This window comes from Myotis lucifugus, unplaced genomic scaffold (assembly GCF_000147115.1).
Source record: "Myotis lucifugus unplaced genomic scaffold, Myoluc2.0 scaffold_215, whole genome shotgun sequence".
In the NCBI taxonomy this organism is placed as follows: domain Eukaryota; kingdom Metazoa; phylum Chordata; class Mammalia; order Chiroptera; family Vespertilionidae; genus Myotis; species Myotis lucifugus.
In genome coordinates this window covers 1,122,712-1,142,672 of record NW_005871263.1, presented here as the reverse complement: position 1 = coordinate 1,142,672, position 19,961 = coordinate 1,122,712, and the positions used below count along the sequence as shown (strand labels likewise).

At 47.2% G+C, this 19,961-nt stretch overlaps 1 protein-coding gene across 6 annotated transcripts in view; it reads left to right on the top strand.

The window, feature by feature from the left end:
* Positions 1 to 13,328: 13,328 nt before the first annotated feature.
* PTPN1 (protein tyrosine phosphatase, non-receptor type 1) overlaps positions 13,329 to 19,961 on the top strand; it is a 74,903-nt gene continuing 68,270 nt past the window's right edge. For 3 of the 6 annotated variants that reach the window (XM_014463650.2, XM_006097970.3, XM_023761740.1), the window contains exon 1: positions 13,330 to 13,566. In XM_014463650.2, coding sequence (XP_014319136.1) covers positions 13,504 to 13,566 — 63 coding nt within the window. In that variant the 5' untranslated portion in view covers positions 13,330 to 13,503. Of the gene's footprint in view, positions 13,567 to 19,961 lie in introns of all 6 variants that reach the window. The other 3 variants (XR_330358.3, XR_002831478.1, XM_023761743.1) reach the window with 2 other exon arrangements.

The following is a 19,961-nucleotide window of genomic DNA, read 5'->3' as shown; positions in this document are numbered from 1 at the left end:
AGGAAGCGCCGCACAGGAGGGTCATGCCCTGGCAGCCCAGGGGGGTCACCCAGTGTCTCCTGAGGACTGCTAGATCCAGCAGCAGTAGGGACAAGGGCCAAGAGAAGATCAGGATCCCATGGCCTGGCTCTATCACCAACTCACTCTGTGGCCCGAAGGGAGTTGCTTCTCCCTGGAGCCTCTTCTCCATTTGCCTCATCTGTCAAATGAGCATTATATCAACTTCGCGGGGATGATGTACAGTTTAACTGAGATGACACATCTAACCGGTTTAGTGATCTGTCTCCACTCGTTGAGGCACAGCTATGACATTTTATTTTTCTAGTAACTACTACCAAATGTTCTCTGTTGAAACCGCCTCTTTCCCTCTGGGTCACAACAGAAACAATGGAGTAGTGGCAGTCTTCGTAGTGGAGGCGGAAGCAGAGGGAGCGGCACGCTCTCCACGAGCCAGGCTGCTCGAAGCACCTTACAGACACTAACTCACCGAACCCTCATAATGACCGAAGGAGGCAGGAACCAATATTATCCCCATTTTATGGAAACAGAGAAACAAGAAATTAAGTGAGGTGCCCAAAGTCATGCAGCTCTTACGGGGTGGGCTTCCTCAACCCACCTCTCTCCAATTTCATAACTCATCAGACTCCTGCTTACCAAAGCTGTCTCATTCGCAGCTCTGACAACTCAAAACTCCTCACATGAAAATGTCACTTCATCAGGTGAGCCTCACCTGCACCCAGCAAGGATGAGTCTCATGGTCACAGTCTGACTGGAAGAAGGCAGACACGAGCGAGTGAGTGCACACTGCGTGATTCCACAGTGGTGAAGTTCAACAACAGGCAGAACTAACAAACCCAGGGTGTTAGAGGTCAGGACGGTGGTCCTTGAGGAGGGGAAGTGGAGAAGGGGCACAGGGTGGCTTTCTGGGTGGCTGCTAGAGTTCTGTGTCTTGACCTAGGTGCTGGTTAGTTATGTTCAGTTTGGGAAATTCTTTAATCTGTATATTTATGTATATTTTTCTGTATCTTGTTATATTTCAAAAAAAATGTACTTGTAAAAAACTTCAACCTCAGATTGGGTTCAAAGTTCTATACACCCTCCCTCGTTCAGTTCAAGCGGGACTCATGACTTTAAGGGGTTGGAGCTGGGGGTGGCAGTAGGAGTGGGCGTGGGTACCATTCTGCTGAATTGGATTCACAGAGAGCCCTAAAGAGAGGTGGCTGGCCCCAACTTCTGGATAACCTCTGAACTTAGACTGAGCGACTCAGAGAGCCAGAGGGCCCGTAACATCACTTTACTGGACATATATGTAAAGTGCCCGGCACCAAGCAGGTGTAACAGGGGGCCCCTAGTTGGAAACACATATTTTCTCCATTTGCAGTACAGTTTGAGTGTGTTTTGCTTCCTTGTCTTCTAATTCACTGATTCGGTCCTCGGCTTCTCCCAGTCTACTGTTGATACTTTCAATGGTGTTTTTTATTGCAGCTATGTCGCTCTTCATTTCTTCTTGGGACTTACTTAAGTTGTTGATTTTTTCACCTGTTTCTTCTAGCTTCTTGCATACGTAGTTGAGTTTTTCATCTGTTTCTTCTTGCTTCTTGAACATCCGGTGCATGTACTCTAGGAACCTTATTCTGAATTCTTTTTCCGTCATGTTGCATATCTCTGTCTCACTTAGCTGCTTTTCTGGCGAGTCCTCCTTTTCTTTCCTTTGGGGGTTTCTTTGTCTACCCATGTTTGATCTCACTGACATTACTAGTTGTTGAATCGTTCAGTGGCTGGACCCTGGGTGGCAGTGGCTGCTCCCTGGGTGGCAGTGGCTCCTCGGTCTGTGGTTGCTCCTTGGGCGGTTGTGGTAGCAGCGGCTCCTCTGTTGATAGCAGGGCCTCTGATGGGTGCTGTTCACAGTTGTGGTGGCTCTTCTGGCTGGTGGAGGGAGGCTTCAGACGCAGCAACTGTTCCCCAGGCAGAGCGTGTGGTGATCAGGAGGCCGCTGTTGCTTGAATCTTCGAGGCAAGTCCAACCTTTCCGTGGAGGGGTGCAGGTCTCCCCTTGGCTCTTGCAGTCACGCTGTTTGCGAATCGCTGCCTCCGGGTCAGTAGCCGCCGGGCTAGTAGCCGATCTCTGGATGCCGGTGAACGCTGCCTGAGATGGCGCGGTCCCGCCGCTGCGCTGGCGCCCAGAGGGAGGTTTCAGCCTCAATCTCCTGGAAACACATATTTGTGATATCTTGAAGACTAGGAGTTGAGATGCCCAGCCCTTTTAAAGATGCCAGAAGTTTGTAGATAGTTGGTCAAGGAAGACACTTCTGTTTGAAGCTTTTAGTTGGTTAGACACAAGGAAAAGCCAAAGTCGGCTGCCTTAGGCTGAGTCGTCCAGAAGCCAACTCTGAGAGAGGGATTTGAATGCAAGTACGTTTCGCATTTGAGAGGAGATCTTGGAAGTACCAGTTAAGGAGTGGGCAAAGGAAGAGGCACTCATGAGCAGGTTGCCACCGTGGGAAAGTAGAATTCACTCCCACTGGGGACCCCTGGGGCACTGTGAAGACCACACCTCTGAGTTGCCCTAATTGAGGAGCAAGGGGCATGGGGTTTTTGTTTGTTTGTTTTTTAATCCTCACCTAAGGACATGCTTAGAGAGAGGAAGGGAGAGCGAGAGCGAGAGAGAGAGAGAGAGAGAGAGAGAGAGAGAGGAGAGACATCAATGTGAGAGGGAAACATCGATAAGTTGCCTCCTAGGTATGTGACTGGGACTCGAACTGGCAACCCTTCAGTGCACAGGACGACGCTCAACCAACTGAGCCATACGGAGCTCAGGTTTTTATCTATCAGCTTCCATTTGTCATTGGTTGAGGGCTGCTTCTGAAGGCATGAAGTCCCCAGAACTCCCAACTAGGCCCTAAGGCAGGGGTGGGCAAACTTTTTGACTCGAGGGCCACAATGGGTTCTTAAACTGGACCGGAGGGCCGGAACAAAAGCATGGATGGAGTGTTTGTGTGAACTAATATAAATTCAAAGTAAACATCATTACATAAAAGGGTACGGTCTTTTTTTTTTTTAGTTTTATTCATTTCAAACGGGCCGGATCCGGCCCGCGGCCCATAGTTTGCCCACGGCTGCCCTAAGGTAAGCTGAGCCTGCTCCTGTGGCCAGAGAAAGCTTTCATCCAGAGAGCTGCGGGTGTGAACACCGTGGGTGGAGGGGACCTGGGCAGGCCGTCAGCGTGAGGAGTGAACACCTATTCCCAGACTTCTAGTTCTGTGGGGAAAAGAAACTCTGACCTGCTGAAGCTACTGTTAGTCAGACTGGGTGTTACTTGTAGCCAAAAGCATTCCTAAATGACACATGGAGAACAAGAAGAGACCAGTGATAGTCCGAGTTGAAGGAAAATGTATTGGATTTCACAGACAGTATCAGGGAGGAGGGGGACCTGGTTTCCAGCTGCTTCACAAGGTGGGAATTAGACCACGGAGACTGGCTGTTAAAGGGATGACCCCTGCTGAAGGGTGAAAGGCTTGGAAACATTTCAGTTTGATGACAAAGAGACAGAGACCTGAAGACAGAGGGACAGAGTGAAAGGTAGGAAAGGAGCTGAGGTAAAGGTGATGGAGAGAGAGAGGAAGAGACAGTGGGAACTAGTGTGAAAATACACATACCAACACGTTACCAGCGACCATCGTCAGTGGTGAGATGAGAAAGTGCGTTTTCTCTCCTTCATGTGCAATTTTCAAGATTTCTTCATTAAACACGTATTACCTTTGTGATTAGGAAAAGAATTAAGGAGAATGGAAATGTCCCACCTCCGAAGGGAGAACTTCACATTTCCGAATAGAGAATACCAACTTGGAACTGCTCCTCACTTCAGTTCTTAAAATGTTTCTTGAAATGATTTAAATACAAACACAGTTCCCTTCCTTCTCCCCCTCCTTGCTTCTTCCTTTTTAGCGAAGACCTGGGTCAGGCAGAACTGGCTCGGTGCTGAACTGGAGCTGAGGCTGAAAGTGGGTGGATTGAAGGTCATTTAAGGAGAGGGGGACTAGAAGCTCCTTGGAACTGAGAATCGGATTAACTTTTTTCCTGGTTCTCTTCTCTGCAAGAACTGTCTTGTCCTAGAGTCACGGAGGAGGGTAGTGGGAGGGAAACTGGCTCCGTTTACAGAGGTAGTAAAATTGGGTGTAGATGATTCATTCTTTCGTAGATTCATTTAACAGGCATTCAGGGAGCAGCTCTTGTCGTCCGGGTCCTGAGTTGCCCTGGGGATATACCACAGTCCACGCCCATGAGGGGCTTCGAGTTGGCTGAGAGAGAGACACACGCGGACTGATAACACGAACACGAGAGGATCGGCCCAGGCCAAAAGCGAGGTTTGCACCAACGCTGAAGTTCTGCTTTCACCCACCCAGATACAGATCTCACTCATGAAATGAAGAAGTAGAGAGTGATAAGGGAGATTCTTATACAGAAGGACAGTGGTGACAAACTGATGCAGGTGGTTTCCAAAAGCTCTTGACTGGTGCTCTGGAAAGGAATGTATCTAAACTTGAGACTTCCCTAGGACTGGAAGATGGCAGAGAGGGGACAGTATATCCGTTAGCATGCTTTTGCTTCGAGTAATAAAAAAGCCAATCCAAGTGGCTTCAATAATAAAAGTATATATGATCTTTACAAAGCCCATAGCTAGGTGGTTGCAGGGACAGTTCAACAATTCAACGTGGTTGTCAAGGGTCCTCCCTCCTTAGCCTACTGAAGAAGAGGCGTGTCCCCTCCCATGCGACTCTTACAAGAGGGAGAACCCTTTCCCAGAAGCTACTCGGCAGACTTTGCCTCATATCCTGTTGGCCAGGATTGAGTCATATGTCCATACTTTAAATGCAGAGGTGACCTGGTAAAATAGCATCTCACTTTTCAGCCTCTGTTACAATGGGTGGACCCTTGGCAGCCAAAAAGAGGAAATGGAGTGATGGTTGGATAGGCAACCAACAGTATTTGCCTCAGAAGGGAATTAATCTTTGTTGGCCACTGTTTATAACCCCAGCTGTCCCCAAAATTTCCAGCTTCCCCTTTAATATCTAAATAACAATATGAACCCTATGACTTTAAGAAGACCAAACTTTTATCAGGTTCTTTCTACAGGATATTACTCAGAATCTATGGGGGTTCTCACATGTCACAGGGACCATCCTTGCGGTTGCTTAGCAATCACAGTGAACCATCTCTCCTCGGACTTCTGCCCTGTCTACCATCTCTTAACTGCCTGCACCAGGATACTGCCCCATCTCCAACACCATCTTGACCTGGAGGTGGTACCCGGTCCTCTTCCTTCACAGCCCCCCAAAAACATGGCTAGGTTAATCAGAATATAGGTTCAGCTACTGTTACTGAGACTACCACTAACAGTAGCTTAGACCAGTGGTCAGCAAACTGCGGCTCGTGAGCCACATGCGGCTCTTTGGCCCCTTGAGTGTGGCTCTTCCACAAAATACCGACTTCTGCGCATGGGCCACGAAGTTTCAATCGCACTGTACGTGCGTGACCGCACGTGGCATTTTGTGGAAGAGCCACACTCAAGGGGCCAAGAGCCGCATGTGGCTCAGGAGCCGCAGTTTGCCGACCAGGGGCTTAGACAAAGCAGAAGTTCCTTTCTAACAGTCAGAATGATCCCTGTAAGTAAGACTGGACTCCGCATATCAGTCCTTTTTATGTCTCTCTCATGTATCATTCTATGTGTGATTGGTCTGGGAATGATGACCACAGGATCATGGTGCTAGGCTCCTTCTATCTCGTTCTCTTCCATTCCTCACATGTTGCCCTTACCTGCACAGTTCATGGTAAAGCATACTATGTCCACATTCCAGGCAGCAGGATGGGGTAAAGGTGAAAGAAAGAACCATCCCGCCCCATCCTCCCCACAGGGCCTCCTGGGCCTTGAGGGCTGATTCCAAAGTGAACCACATCACTTCCACCCACATGCTATTGGCCAGCATATAGTCTCTCACGTGGTATATCTAGCTTCAAAGGACACGAGGACACTAGGAAATAGTCTTTAGCTGGGCGGCCATGTTCCCATCTACAATGCTATTTCTGTGAAAGAAGAGGAGAATTGATATTGGAGACAATTAATATCTGACCCAACAACTAAGATGAGCCCACAGGAGGGAACAAAATTTTGCTGAAGCCTTGAGGATGACAGAAAAGGAAAACCCAAAATGAAACTGTAGGCAAATAGCTCCCAGAGCCCTTGTACCTTCATCGTACTTTCCCTCGCGCCCGTCTTCACCCTCCTTTCTCTCTAGCCTGCCACCATGTTGTGGGAGTCACTCTGCCTCCCATGGATGGAGGCTTCCTGACACTGCTTTGTCGCTAGGATTTAAAACCAGCCTCCCCCATTCCTCGCCTCACCCAGATGTGGGCAATGGACCAATCCAGGTCCTTCAGAGGAAAGCTCCCTCCCTCATGTGGTTCCCATGGCCCAGGTGAGGCAAGCATGAGAGTTGTAAGCCTATTCCCCCAAATCTGGGTCCCTCTGCTTTTAGTCACACAAAGTGTGGGTCCTGTCCAAGGGCCTCCATCCAGCACAAGGGGAGGAAAACTCCAGGCCAGCCCCTCCCTTTCTGCACAGTTGGGTCTCAAATGGAAGATCATTTCCATCTTCAAATACAAAAAGACTGGGGCAAAGACTTGATCCAAAAGAGATACATTTCTCCCAAGAACTCCAGGAACACTTCCGTCTAAATGTGAACTTAGAAGTTAATTCCTTTCCTCTAAAAGTCCAGCTACAGTCTTGCTACAGAGCCACACAACTTACAGACATTATCCAGGCGCTGCTGTGCAGTGGTAAACAAGTTCCATAACCACTCTGTTTCCTCATCTGTGAAATGAGATTAATGGCAGACTCTTTCACGGGGTTGTTGGAGAGCTCTAGAGAGATGGTAGAGGTAAAATGCTAGGTTAGTCCAGGACTGACCTATAGTTGATGCCCAATATGTGTAACTATTATAATTACTACTAGAGGCCTGGTGCACAAAATTCACGCACAGGTAGGGTCCCTAGGCCTGGCTGGTGATCGGGGCCGATTGGGCCTTCCAGCTGCCAGCTGGGGCCTTCCTTCATTCTGGCCGCCCCCTGGTGGTCAGCGCATGTCATAACGCGCGATAGAACTCCTGGTCTCCAGGTCAAACTCCTGAGGGGACACTTTGCATATTAGCCTTTTATACATATAGACTAGGGGCCCAGTGCATGAATTCATGCACCTTGAAAGGAACTGTGGGCCATGGTGGGCACAGGGGTGGGTCTCGGCCTATCCTTTGCACCCCTGCCTGGCCCCTCAGCCATGGCCCCTGGCTCCCTGTCTACCGGCAGCCCTGCTCCCACCACCACCGCTCCCACATACTGATGGTGCCAGCCCCACTCACACCCGCTGATGGTGTGGAGCAATTGGGGCCGGCACCAGCAGCGGGTGCGAGCAGGGCCAGCACCGTCAGTGGGTGCAAGTGGCGGCTGCTGCCCCAATCGCCTCTCAGGAGCAGGGGGAGGTGGAGAAGCCCTGAGGGCAATCAGGGCTGGCAGCAGCCACTCGCACCCGCTGACGGTGCTGAGTGATTGGGGCCGGTGCCAGGCGTCGGCAGCGGGTGTGAGTGGGGCTGGCGTTGACAGCAGGTGAGAGCGCTGGATGAGACCGCAGCGTGGGAGCAAAGAATTTTCAGTAATCACAAGAGGCTCACCCCGATGACAGTGACCAGAGTCCCACCTTGGTCTAGCGTCCCTGCTCACCTGCTCCACCATCCCGCCGCAGCTGACGTCCACCATGTTCCACATGAGCCCCCTGGTGATCAGCGCACGTCATAGCGACAGGTTGTTCGGTTGTTCGGTTGTTCCGCCGTTTGGTCTATTTGCATATTAGGGTTTTATAGAGAAATTACTAGATAATAATAAACGACTCAGGATGGGGAATCTGTATCTGGATAGCAGTGGTTCCTCCAAGAAAAAAGGGGGAAGACTATTCCCACTTTCAAAAACAGAAACTGCTCCTGACCCACTTCAAGAAATTGAAAATCGAGAATCTCACCTGCAGGACTGGCTACAGAATTTGCGGGGCCTGGTGCAAAATGATTGTGCAGGGCCCCTTGTTAAAAAATGATTAAGAATTTCAGGACAGCAACAGCAGAGCATTAAACCAAGAGTGGGCCCTTCTGAGCACAGGCCCTGTACAGTTAAAGCTGACTGGCCCTGCTCACCTCTGCCAGCAGGACAAAATTAGAGATGTAAACAGCAGGTTGCAACATATACTATGGAGACAGATGGTAGCCTGCTTTTTCCACTCGGCAACCTAAACAGTTGTAGTAACAACAGCTACATTTATTGAGTCCTTGTTGTGAACTAGAGGCCAGGCTGAGACACCATCTCATTCAATCAATACATCCTTGCTTTAAGTAACAGATGGAAAACCCAGGATCAGAGAGGGTAAGGAATTTGACCAAGGGCACATAGCCCAAGTCAGCCAGAGTCCAGAACCTGAGCCCAGAACCACTGTATATGCGACCAAAGTGTCCTCCCATCCCGACCCTTCAACTGGACGGGGCGGAGTTTTAGTGACCTCTGGAAACCGCCCAGACTCCTCCTTTGCTGAAAGCATGGGGCAAGGTCTAACTTCCCTCTCAGACCTTCCCCCAGGCCTTGAGCCTTCTTTCTCAGAACCCATGTGATACCCTAGTTCCCCCTGAGCGCCTTCTCCTCCCCCCACTGGGACAGTCACCCTTACAGGACCAGTAGCTCAGGATTAGATTAATGTATTTATTCTTGTTTTATTTTTTTAAAATATATTTTATTGATTTTTACAGAGAGGAAGGGAGAGGGATAGACAGTTAGAAACATCGATGAGAGAGAAACATTGATCAGCTGCCTCCTGTACACCCCCCACTGGGGATGTGCCCGCAACCAAGGCACATGCCCTTGACTGGAATCGAACCCGGGACCCTTCAGTCCACAGGCCGGTGGTCAGGGCTATTCTTGCTTTATTTTTAATGCCTTGAAGTAAAGTCTAAGCTACTTTGTGGGGGTGGAGAAGTGGGGGAGTCTTTACGAGGCTAGGGAAGAGAGCCCAGGAAGATGTGAACAAGGAGTTTCTGAGCTGTTAAACTTTCTGTGAGTTCTGAAACAGTGCAGAACTCACACACATTCATAGAATTTCAGAACTGGAAGTAGTATCTAGAGCTACAGTGGGTTCAAATCCTGGGTTCACCATTTCTTAGCTGTGAGACCATGGGCAAGTTGCTTAACCTTTCTGTGCCTTGGTTCAAATGGGGGATAATAATAGTACAGGCTTCACCACGTTGATGCAGTGAACTATTATTAGCTCTTTGTGGTTATTGTTTATTGAGGACTCATGGTAGCGATGAGAACCTTGCAGAGCCTGTACAGCATAGGTGAGAGCTCGGAGGCTGAGGCCAGACTGCTTGCATTTAAATCCTACTTCACTACTTACAGTTGTGGGATCTTGGTTAAGAAGTTGACTTCTCGGAGCCTCAGTTTCTTCATTTGCCAATATTTCTCTTGGCTTAGAGATGGCATGTGAGGCTCGATTGGACCAATGAGATTCAAGGCCAGGACTTGTGCTGGCACCAGCAGGGAAAAGAAGTGTTCTTCACATTGAAGTTGCTGAGCTGGCAGGCTGTGGGCCTGGATCTGCTGGGCCCACCTTGGTTACCTCGGGAGGAGAACCTGCCTGAGAGTAAGGCTAACACAAGGGGAAACAGATAAAAGAGCTGTTGCGCGACAGTCATGATGACATTGCTTGGGCCCCTGGATGTAGCCATGCCTGAAGCAAGCCATTTTTGGACTTCCCAGTTTCATGAGCCAGCAAATTCCCCGTTTTGAAAGCCACATTCAGTTGGGTTTTTCTCACTGGAAAGCATCCAGGCTGAGACCAGAAGGTTAAGCAATTTGCCCATGGCCTGAGAGCCAGTAAGTAGCCAACCCAGGATATAGAAGCTTCTCACCTGCTGTGCCCATTGCTCCAACATCGGGGCCATTCTGTATTTGGGTGTTTGTGTTGATTTCATCTCTTTACCCTCTCTGAGCAGCCATTTTCTCATCTGAAAAATGGGATAACGCCTGACTTGCAGGGCTGTTGGGAAATAGAAAACGCTGGACAACATTGTTACCTGGCGCTGTCTGTGGCTGCAGGCGGAAGCTCTGTGCATCTTTTCCAGTGCTTTGGCCTTTGGCTTTGGCCTCGGTTAGTTATTCCATCTCAGGGGTGTCTTTGGCTGATCCCCAAATCAACCAACTAGTCAAGGTGCCCACACTATGTTAGCATGGGTGACTCTCAGAGGGAAGGGCCATTCCCTTCCTGGTTGCATGTCCTCAGTGGTGGACAGAGGGAGCTGGGGGACCCTGAGGCCCCTTCAGTTCTGAGTCCTATGGTGGAAAGAAGCCCTGTCTTCTCAGTTTCTGGAATGTTCCAAGGACTCGTGGGCTCTTCTTGGAATGACCTGTAGCTTAAGACAGCATTGAACCAAATTGACTTAGTTTCTTTTCTTCAGGAAATCAACATTTAGTGGTGGAGACAGACGATGAACACCTAAAACAAATATTTAACATAGTGCTGTGGTAACCCTGGGGAGAAAATATGACACCAAATGCCTGGTAAGTGCTAAGAAGGAAAAGGGATAGAGTGACGGGGCACTGTTTACTAGGAGGCATCAGAAGGGGCCTCTCTGAGGAAGTGACATTTCATCAGAGACCAATTTGGTCTCACTCTGGATCCCAAGCTCTTAACGCTGAGCCATCTGCCAGGAATAAGACCAGGACGAGGCAACTTGCTGACACTGCTAAGTTAGGAGTCGATGATCCCTGGGAAACAGTCGTCCTTCTCCACTGAAACTCTTTAGGACATTTTTAAAAGTTTAATGGGTCATTGATTTCCTCCATTAGCTAAATCCACGAGGAAAGGCCAGAGAAACCGCGTGAGATCATGCCTGCCAGGAAAAGATTTCAGCTATCATGACACATGGTCATTTGTTTATTTTCTAACCAGTCATCACTAGATGATTCCCAATCACCACCATCACTTCTCTGGGGATTCAAGAGCTTGGCTGGTTCAAGGCCAGACCCTGGCAGGGAATTGGCGAGCTTTACAAATGAAAGGAAGACTCAGAAAGGCATAGCAGACTCTGGTACCACGGGTCCCTCCTCCCCGCCAAATATCAGACAAGAAATTGGGGGAGATACAGAGAAGAACACCATGTGAAGATGGAGACCGAGATTGGAGTGATGCTGCCACAGACAAGGGACCATGAGCCACCAGGCGAGAAGAGGCAAGGAATGTCCTTCCCCTAGAGCCTTCAGAAGGCTTGTGGCCCTGTTGGCCCCATTGATGGTGGACTTCTGGCCCGCAGAACTGTTTGAAAATACATTTCTGTTGTTTTAAACCACCAAATTTGTGGTGATTTGTTATGACACTCCTAGGAAATTACCACAACCACGAAACAGCCCAGACTTGGACCCTGCTTTAGCCTGCTGCAGCCCCCCTCTCTTCCATCAAGAACTTGTGCGTAGCTTTGGCCCCACTCAAAGGCTGCTGCAGTCCTTGGGTGACACTCCCTGCAGGCTTGAGGGCCACTTGGGCTCCAGATGGGCATTTGATTTATTTACTTATTTAGCTCAGCCCACAATGATAGGAATGAACCAGCCCTCTTCTCTCGTCCCCCAAGGAGTTCTGTGAGTACCAGACAAGCTAGCACTCAAATCAATGAGGACAGGAAGAGTATACCAGAGCCTGGAGTCACTTAAACGGGCTAAGATTTAAATTAGGCAGCTTCTAAGTGTGGGATTCCCAAACTTTCCACCAGAATGGACATCTTTTGTTAATTTCCTCCATGGAACACCCAGTTTCTAAAGACATTGCCTATGAAATCAATTGCATTTATTCAATAAGAATTCATTTACCTCCCCCCTCCAATTGCTATTATATGGAGGTAGGTATATAATAACGAGGGCTAATATTTATTGATCTACTCACTATACTAATAGCACTATACATATACTTATTCCATCTTCACACCACCCCTATGAGGTAGGTAATTTTATTATCCTAATTTTACAAAGGAAGGAACAGAGGCCGAGAAAGGTTAGGTCTTTTGCTAAAGGTTGCACAGCTAGTATTTTGTAGAGCTGGAAGTTGGACCCAGGCAGCCTGGCTCCAAAGCAATCCCCTGGAGACTGGGTTAGAATTTTGGCTTGCATACCAATGCGCAATGCAAGTGATTTTGTTTCTCTGCACCTCAGTTTCCTCATCCATAAAGTGGTAATAATAGTAGTGCCTATTCTGTAGGATTGTTGTGGAGATTAAGAATGTGTACTTGGAATCCCAGGCAAGTGTCTGCCGCAAGTACTCAAGGAACTATTTCAACCAGTGATACCAGCAGCTGCTCTGGCCAGGCCTGAGATGCAAACAGGGATGATTCGGTCCTCTAGGTTCTCTGACCTCATGCAGTTCACGATTCCATGTAATGTGCCAGGCCAGAGCTGGATGGCTTCAAGTAGAACCTGCAGGAAGGCAATCTGACCAGCCCTTTTCATATGTGCTTCCAGGACCATAGATGGACAATTAGCTGGGGCTGCTGGTAAAAAGTACAAATTCTTGGTATCTGAATTCCTTGGAGTTGGACCCAGAAATCTGTATTATCCGACACTCTAATGCACCCTGGAATTAATGCTCCTCTGAGTCCAGTCTGGGCAAGAATTCCTTGATACTTTGGGAAACTGAAAATCATGCCAGGACCTCAATCCATTCCTGCAGCGCCCGAAATTGGAGACCTCCAACGGAAAGCTTGCATTTCAGTACAAGGGCAGTACAGAGAATAGGAGGGTCTTCCTCAGCAGCCTGGTAAATAATAAAGCTCTAAGTTTCATGAAAAAAACGTGCAGACATCTGGCCAGAGGCGGGAGGCAGGAAATGGAGCATGCTTCCTAGGCCCATATTCCAGCTTGGAGCACTGAGGCCAGGGCCCTGGCGTTGCAGGAAAGATACATGACTATTTCAAGGCCACTCCGTGACTCAATGGGCCTCCTAGAGGTTTGATCTCACTATCCCAGGAGGCCTGGCAAACCCTAGCGCCTTGCGTCGAGCTCCCGGGGTCGCCTAGGCAACGGGCGGGCGCCCCGCCCAAGCTCGGAGTTCCGGAGGGGAGGAGGGAGCGAGCCCTGCGAGAGGTCTCGCGGGGCCGAGGCGGCTTCCTCCAGCGCCTCCCCCTGACTCCACCCCGCGGAAGTGCTGGCTGACCTGTTCGACCGCTGATTGGCCTTCACTGTGGGGGCGGAGCCCACAGCAGCGCGGTGCGTACTTCCGGCTGCCGGGTTGACATGAAGAAGCAGCGGCTAGGGCGGCGGTAGCGGTGGCAGCCGAGGCTTGCAGCGGGACTCCCGGCAGAGTGCGCGACGCGGCCTAGAGCGGCAGACGGCGCGGTAGGCCGAGGAGGGGGCGCAGCAGCCGCCCTGGCCCGTCATGGAGATGGAAAAGGAGTTCGAGCAGATCGACAAGGCTGGGAGCTGGGCGGCCATTTACCAGGTGCGGGAGCAACCCGGAGCGCGGCAGGCCCTTCGCTTAGGCCGCGTGAACCTTCCCCGCAGAACCCCGAGCCCCGTGCTTCCTCTGGGTCTCGACCGGTGCGTCGGCCCTGCTGCTTGAGGATTCAGTCCGACGGCGGCAGAGGCCGGCCCCCTCTCTCTTTGTCCCTCGGGTGGGCCTTCGTCCCTCCCGGACCTCGCCGTCCCCTTGGGTCCCCCACTTACCTCGCATCCTCCAGCCCGGTGACCTCTCCCGCCCGGGGGCGGCGGGTCCGGGCTCTCCGCGCGCATCCCTCGCACCCCGACCCCGCCCCCCTTCCCATCCACTCTTTGTCCCCTGGGGTTGGCGGAACGCCCCCGCCACTTCCTTTTCTAGACGGGACCACCTCAGACTCTCTTCCTTTGTCTCCCTGGGAGCAAGGGCTACTCCCCCTCCCGCCTTCACGTTTCCTTTCCCCTCGTCTCCGTGTGCTTGGGAGTCCCGAGGGTGACAGTCCCCTTCCCCCTTCCTGTCCATTCATTTCATGGATGTGAATTGGCGATGCCCGTTCCGTGCCGGGCACCGCTCAGGCGCCGGAGGTGGTGTGTACTGAATGAGACGGACCAGACCTCATCCCTCGTGGAGCTCAGAGTCCAGGAGGACAGTCGCACACATGAGCAGATAATTTCGGGTAGTGACAGGTGCTGCGAAGAACACAACGCGGAAGGGAAGGTGGGCTGCCCCGGAGAAGGGGGTCAGGGCAGGTCTAGCAGGCATTTGCTCCGTGAGCTGGAAGAGGAGCGGCAGCAAGCCAGGCAGGTATCGGGCCAAAGATCCTTCCAGCCAGGAGGCCTGAGGTGCCCGCTGCACTGGGGCCAAAAGGCTGCCACCCTTTCAGGCAGGGACCATGGGGAGTTAGCATGTTTACCGAAATCGCATCTTCCCCCGATGAGCATCTTAATGCTTTGGTGGAGGCTGAGGTGATGGGGTCTTACAAGTCCTCGTCTACTTGTGGATGCTATGGTGGTGCCTACACGTTAGGAAGGCAGGGTTTCTGACATATCTCTAAAGCATCAGATTAAAAACACCAAGCGGTCTGCCTTCACCAGCAGCTAAGCCCTCTCGAGAAAATATGTGCTCCTGATTAAATGTCATTGCGGGGGTTGTGAGGACTCACCAAAACCACACTCCATGTTTTAAATAAACGGTGCACAGAATAGAGAGATGTTGTTACTTGTGTAAAGGGAGAAGGCAGTGTATTCCGTTTCCAGCTTATAGGCTCAAAAGGCAAATTGTGAGATCTATCAGCCGGTAGTATTAAAGTCTATTTTGAGCTCCACTTAAAATGGAAAGAAAGCTTTAAGCAATTCTTTGGTATGCTTGACTAACAAAGCCTCTTTTTTTTTTGGCATGCTTGGTTTCATGTCGATTTGCATCAAGCTTATTTGACAGGTTTACTTTTACTTAGACTATAAAGTATATTAGTTATTGATAAATATATACAGTTTGTATCCATTGCCTAGTCTCTCTGAAGTAATTGAGTGAATTTCACTAGCGGCTTTGAGAATGTGTAGACATGCTGTCTACGTCAGATTTAATGCAGTGGAATCTAAAGTGGTTCTTAATGAAAAAATGGTTCCTCTGAAGTGTTGGATATTATGATATACCCCGTCACAAGTGGAGGTGGCCTCCACGAAGCATGGGGGAAATCTATGATACCGGAACTGAGTTGGCAACAACAAATTCATATTCTAAAAACTCATATTCTAAAAGAATTTGATTTCTTACTGTTTTAGGCCAGAGCTTGGAGCAGGTTCGTCTTTAATTTCCCTCCTTGTTCTTAAGTTCCTCTACCGTATTTGAACTCCAAGACTTAGTCAAGATTTGCAGTATGTCGAGATTCCCTTAATGGATTGCCACGTTCCTGGAGGTGGTTTCTTTTGACATTAGAGAGTTGTCCATTATGGGCTTTCTCACCTCTACTGTACAGGTATTTTTGTTTTCTAACACTGAAATCAGAAACTCTTCTCCTTTTTGAGTTGAAAAGTGGCTCTTTATTGGGCATTGTGTCATTTTTAAAAACAAAGAGTTCAGATGACCTTGAGTTGAAAGTGGCACATTTCCCAAAGTGTGTGTCAATTTACCGAAACCATTCTTTCTCAGGAATTCAAAGAAATGTGTTTCAGGTTGGACGAAAATGGAAGCTAAAAAAAATTTAACAATTTATAGCATGTCACGATGAGGACAGCCTTGTGCAAAGTCATTTTAAGCTTGCTTAGTCTATTGTGATTAGAAAAATATAATTTCTGCTTAAAATTTTGTAAACAAGGCAGTGCAGTTATTTCTTATGACACTAACTTCTTTTCTAACTAGAACAAAAAGATGCAGAAACTTGGCAACAATTGGGCAATGAACAAAAGGGTAAAGTAGACTTGAATGCTGAGGAATGTGGTAGCTTAGAAAACAAAAGTGTCAGGCAAAGATTCTATGTAAGCTTAATCTGATAACGTGAGCATAACTGTTTTTAATTGTTAGAGCTAATAAATAGCATAGGTACTGATGAGCATTTAGGTTTATAAAAAAGTCAGCTTTGATAGCACATGTAGATGGGTTTAAAAATTGTTCCCTATCATTTAAATGATTGCGTGTCTGATTTGAAAAGAAGTAATACTAGTGAGCTTAGAGTTTGAGTTGGTCTGACTGTCTAAGAGGAGACAGAACACAGATGGGGAAAAGGGATTGGTTTTTGGAGCTAGAATGAAGAGAAAACAGAACTTGAAGTAATGAAAATAGCTGATAAGCTGCCCTCCATCAGTAGTTTAAGGTTGGGGTCAGGTGTTTTGCTCTTTCTCTCATCTTTAAATTCTTTGATTCTCTGACACTGTTCATTACCTTTAAATGTGAATGATTTGATTGTTTCATATAAAGGAGGTTGCAACCGTAGCTTGTGACTTGAAGACAAGATTTATTCCATGTTAGAGGCTGGCTTTGTAAAATGGGCCACTCTTCCAAATGACTTGTTTTTATAGCTGCTTTCATTATGAAATATGATCTAATGCATATCTAGGTTAAAACCATGTTATAACAATAGTTCACTAAAATTCTTCACTGCTATATACAGTATATGTTTTTATAATCCAAGAAGATGAATATTAAAATTTCCTAATAATGTTTATTTAAATACCAGTCTCTTCAGAGAAAGACTCTGTTTTGTGAAGAGGAGACAGATCTATACACTATGACTCACTTCACTTAAAAAAAAAAAGACAAACGGAAATGACATGGAGAGATTGGGAAGTTCTAGTCATCTTGAGTGACCCATTAGCTCTAAATGTGCTTGTTTAGCCCTGGTTTTAGTGAACTAAATTTAGGTGTCTGATCTCCACTTTGGAAATGGTGTAAAGACCTTTGTAATTGTCGGGGCTCATATTAAATTAACTGGGAGCACAAGGAGAAATAGTGGAGGGAACTTTCTGCTATTATTTGTTTGACATCACTGGCATATTTATAGGAATACTTTGGTACTTTTGGAAGTACATAAGCAGGTCAGCTGGGGGATAATGGTAATGCAAATGATCTTCAGTTGCCAATTACCTGCAGTTTGCATTTTAGCATGAATAGCTCCCCAAAAACTCTAAAAATACCTGGTATTGAATAATGTGTTGAATGTACTAGTATACTGAATTTCATGATAGAAATGAATATGAAATTTCCTGTAGGGGGTTTTTCAGAGTATAAACTGTTGGAATAATGACTGTGCCTTTTCTTTTTCTTTTCCTTTTTTTTTTTTTTTTTTGGTATTGTCTGTTTTCTGATCTCTTAGGGTGCAGAAATTTTGTCCTATGATGTGCTTTTAATTGCAGGTACTTTTTCTTAAGCCTACCTGAACCCATATGTATTTTGCGAACACTGACATTCCTCCCTGCAGTGTTTGTGTTCATACGTTCATGGTAACCAACTAATACTGACAGATAGGCTGGGCACGTTTCTTGCTACTGCCCGTGTTCCGGAAAATGGGAAGTCTAGCTGGGTCATTGTTTCCAAGACAGTGTAGTTTGGTATCAGGCACTCGGTGTGTTTTCAGTATCCAGTGAGTGCTGGGGATTTGGACTAGTTCTTGATTCCCCCTACCACATTTTGTTGATTGGTCACCATAGCATTCTTTCTACCACCCCAGTGGTCTAGGTTATTAAATCTATAATAAAAAAGTGTAATATGCAAATCGAACAGCCAAACAACGGAACAACTATCCGGATGCCCATCCAGACAACCTTCTGGACGAAGCTAGGGCTGTGATGGCCTACTCTTGCATGAATTTTGTGCATCGGGCCTCTAGTTTTGCCTATAATACTATAGTCGTTTGTAGTTTCACACTAGAAACAAGTTACATATTATTATGGTCCCTTAAAGTCTCTCCATATCTCCTCCTACCCTGCCATGTATATTCTTCACATTATCACTGGTAATTGTGTTAAAAACAGACCTGAGTCAGGTCACTCTGTTTAATTACTTCTAGTGCTTTCATAGTACCTGTAAGGTCCAAACTCCTGAGCATGGCAGCCAGGTTCCAGCCATCCCTTCCCATGTACCTCAATTCTAGCCACACTAGAACGTATAGTGTTCTTCAAACTCATCCTTCTCTTTCCTCCTCTATATCTTGGCTCAACACTTTGTGTTGCCTGCCTTTCCCACTCAGATGTGTGCCTCCTCATACTAGATCTTTGTTGTCTCACCTGTGTGTTTCCATACAACTTCATACTTACCTCTTCTGAAGCCTTGCTCTCATGGGAGCTGTTTCTTTAGATCTAGATCTATCTCCTCCAGAGTCCAAGCTTCCTGAGGCCAGCTAGTCCATCTTTCTCACTCATCTTGGTGTCCTCTGCACCTGGACAAAGTAAGTGCCTAACAAATGCTGAATTGAATTGCTTGTCAGCCCTTTGCCAGGCCCTGACAATATAAAGACAAACAATACCTGGTTCCCAACTCCCATTCTAGGGAGGAGGGTGATAGTAGAGGTCAAGATCATCACATTGTGAGCCATGGCCTGATGAGGCAATTTAGTATTGTCCGCTTGGTGACTTGGAAGAAAGGCTTGAATTCATACCCAGTAGAAGTTGATACCACCAGTTTGTCTCACAGGAACTTTAAATTAACAACAAATTTATACTTGGTCTGAGGCAAACTTAATAGAAGGTTTGCAGGTGATACATCTGTCTCTCTAAGAATTGTTGAATTACTCTATCCTCATCACTCTTGACTTGTTTTCACATGCCTTCTAGAAGGGCTTTGCATGTAGTCGGTTTGTAAATGGTTTTTGATTGTGGGATGTAAAATATGGTTCTCCGTAAAGTGACAACCCTACAAAGTCTGCTTTTTTCCCCAAAGTATAAACGGTAAAGGTTAATATTTTTGGCCTTTGATCAAACTACCTTCAGGCCAAGAGAGTAATTTAATCTTTTGCTTTTTCTCTAGTCTTAGCTCTAAAACTAACAGTGCTGAGTGGGTCCTTTCCTTTCTTTGGGCTTCAGTCCCTTCCTTTGTAAAAGTTATCCTGGACTAGCTGATCACCAGTTCACTTCAAGTAATAAAAGTCTTTAATGTGCTCACAAAGAAAATTTAGTGTTCCTGAAGTGATCCTTGTAAAACATTGTAGTGGGTACTCAGTTTTGTAAAGTGGGTGAGTGTCAGTGGGTACAGCTAGGCTCAAAAATTTATAGGAGTTTTGTGAGTCTAGCTAAGGACTCAAAAGAATTTACTATTTTCCCCCCAAGAGGTATTAAATTAAGCATTCTTAATAAGTAGGGTTCATTTGATTTAGTAATGTGGGAAAATGAGTAGCCCTGACACATGAGTTATTTTTTCTCTTAAGTAGCAATTGGGTGGTTTTTCCTGTAAAAGATAGAGGAACTGATTCTTGAGAATTTACGAAAGATTCAACCCAAGCTAGGTACTTGAAGAGTAGCTGCCCTTTATGTTGTAATTTTTTAAATAAACCAACATCTGGTCTAACTTCATTTGAATAGTGTGATAGTTTACATATCTGCCATGTTTGAGAAGAAAGTACCTAAGTCTCCAGCATTTTAGAAATAATGCTTTACTTTGTGTAGAAGTGGGCTTCCAGCTCCTGCCTTCTCCCTTTTCAAGGCAGCTTGACATAATCATGAGTCTCTGACATTTTGTTAATTTTGAATGTCTGAAAACTAGAAACAAGACCATTTCACGTGGTCCCTCCAAATGTAAATAGCCAAAGAAAAGTTTAGTGCCCCCTCCCCTGCCCCCAAATCAGTTGATCTTTGGGATGTGGTACAAGTCACACTGCAGACAAAGTAATAACTACTGATATATGATTTTTAGCCTTTTTTTTTAAGTGACATGCTTCAGTTAGCAGTTCTGAATGCTTGTTTCTACCAAGGCAA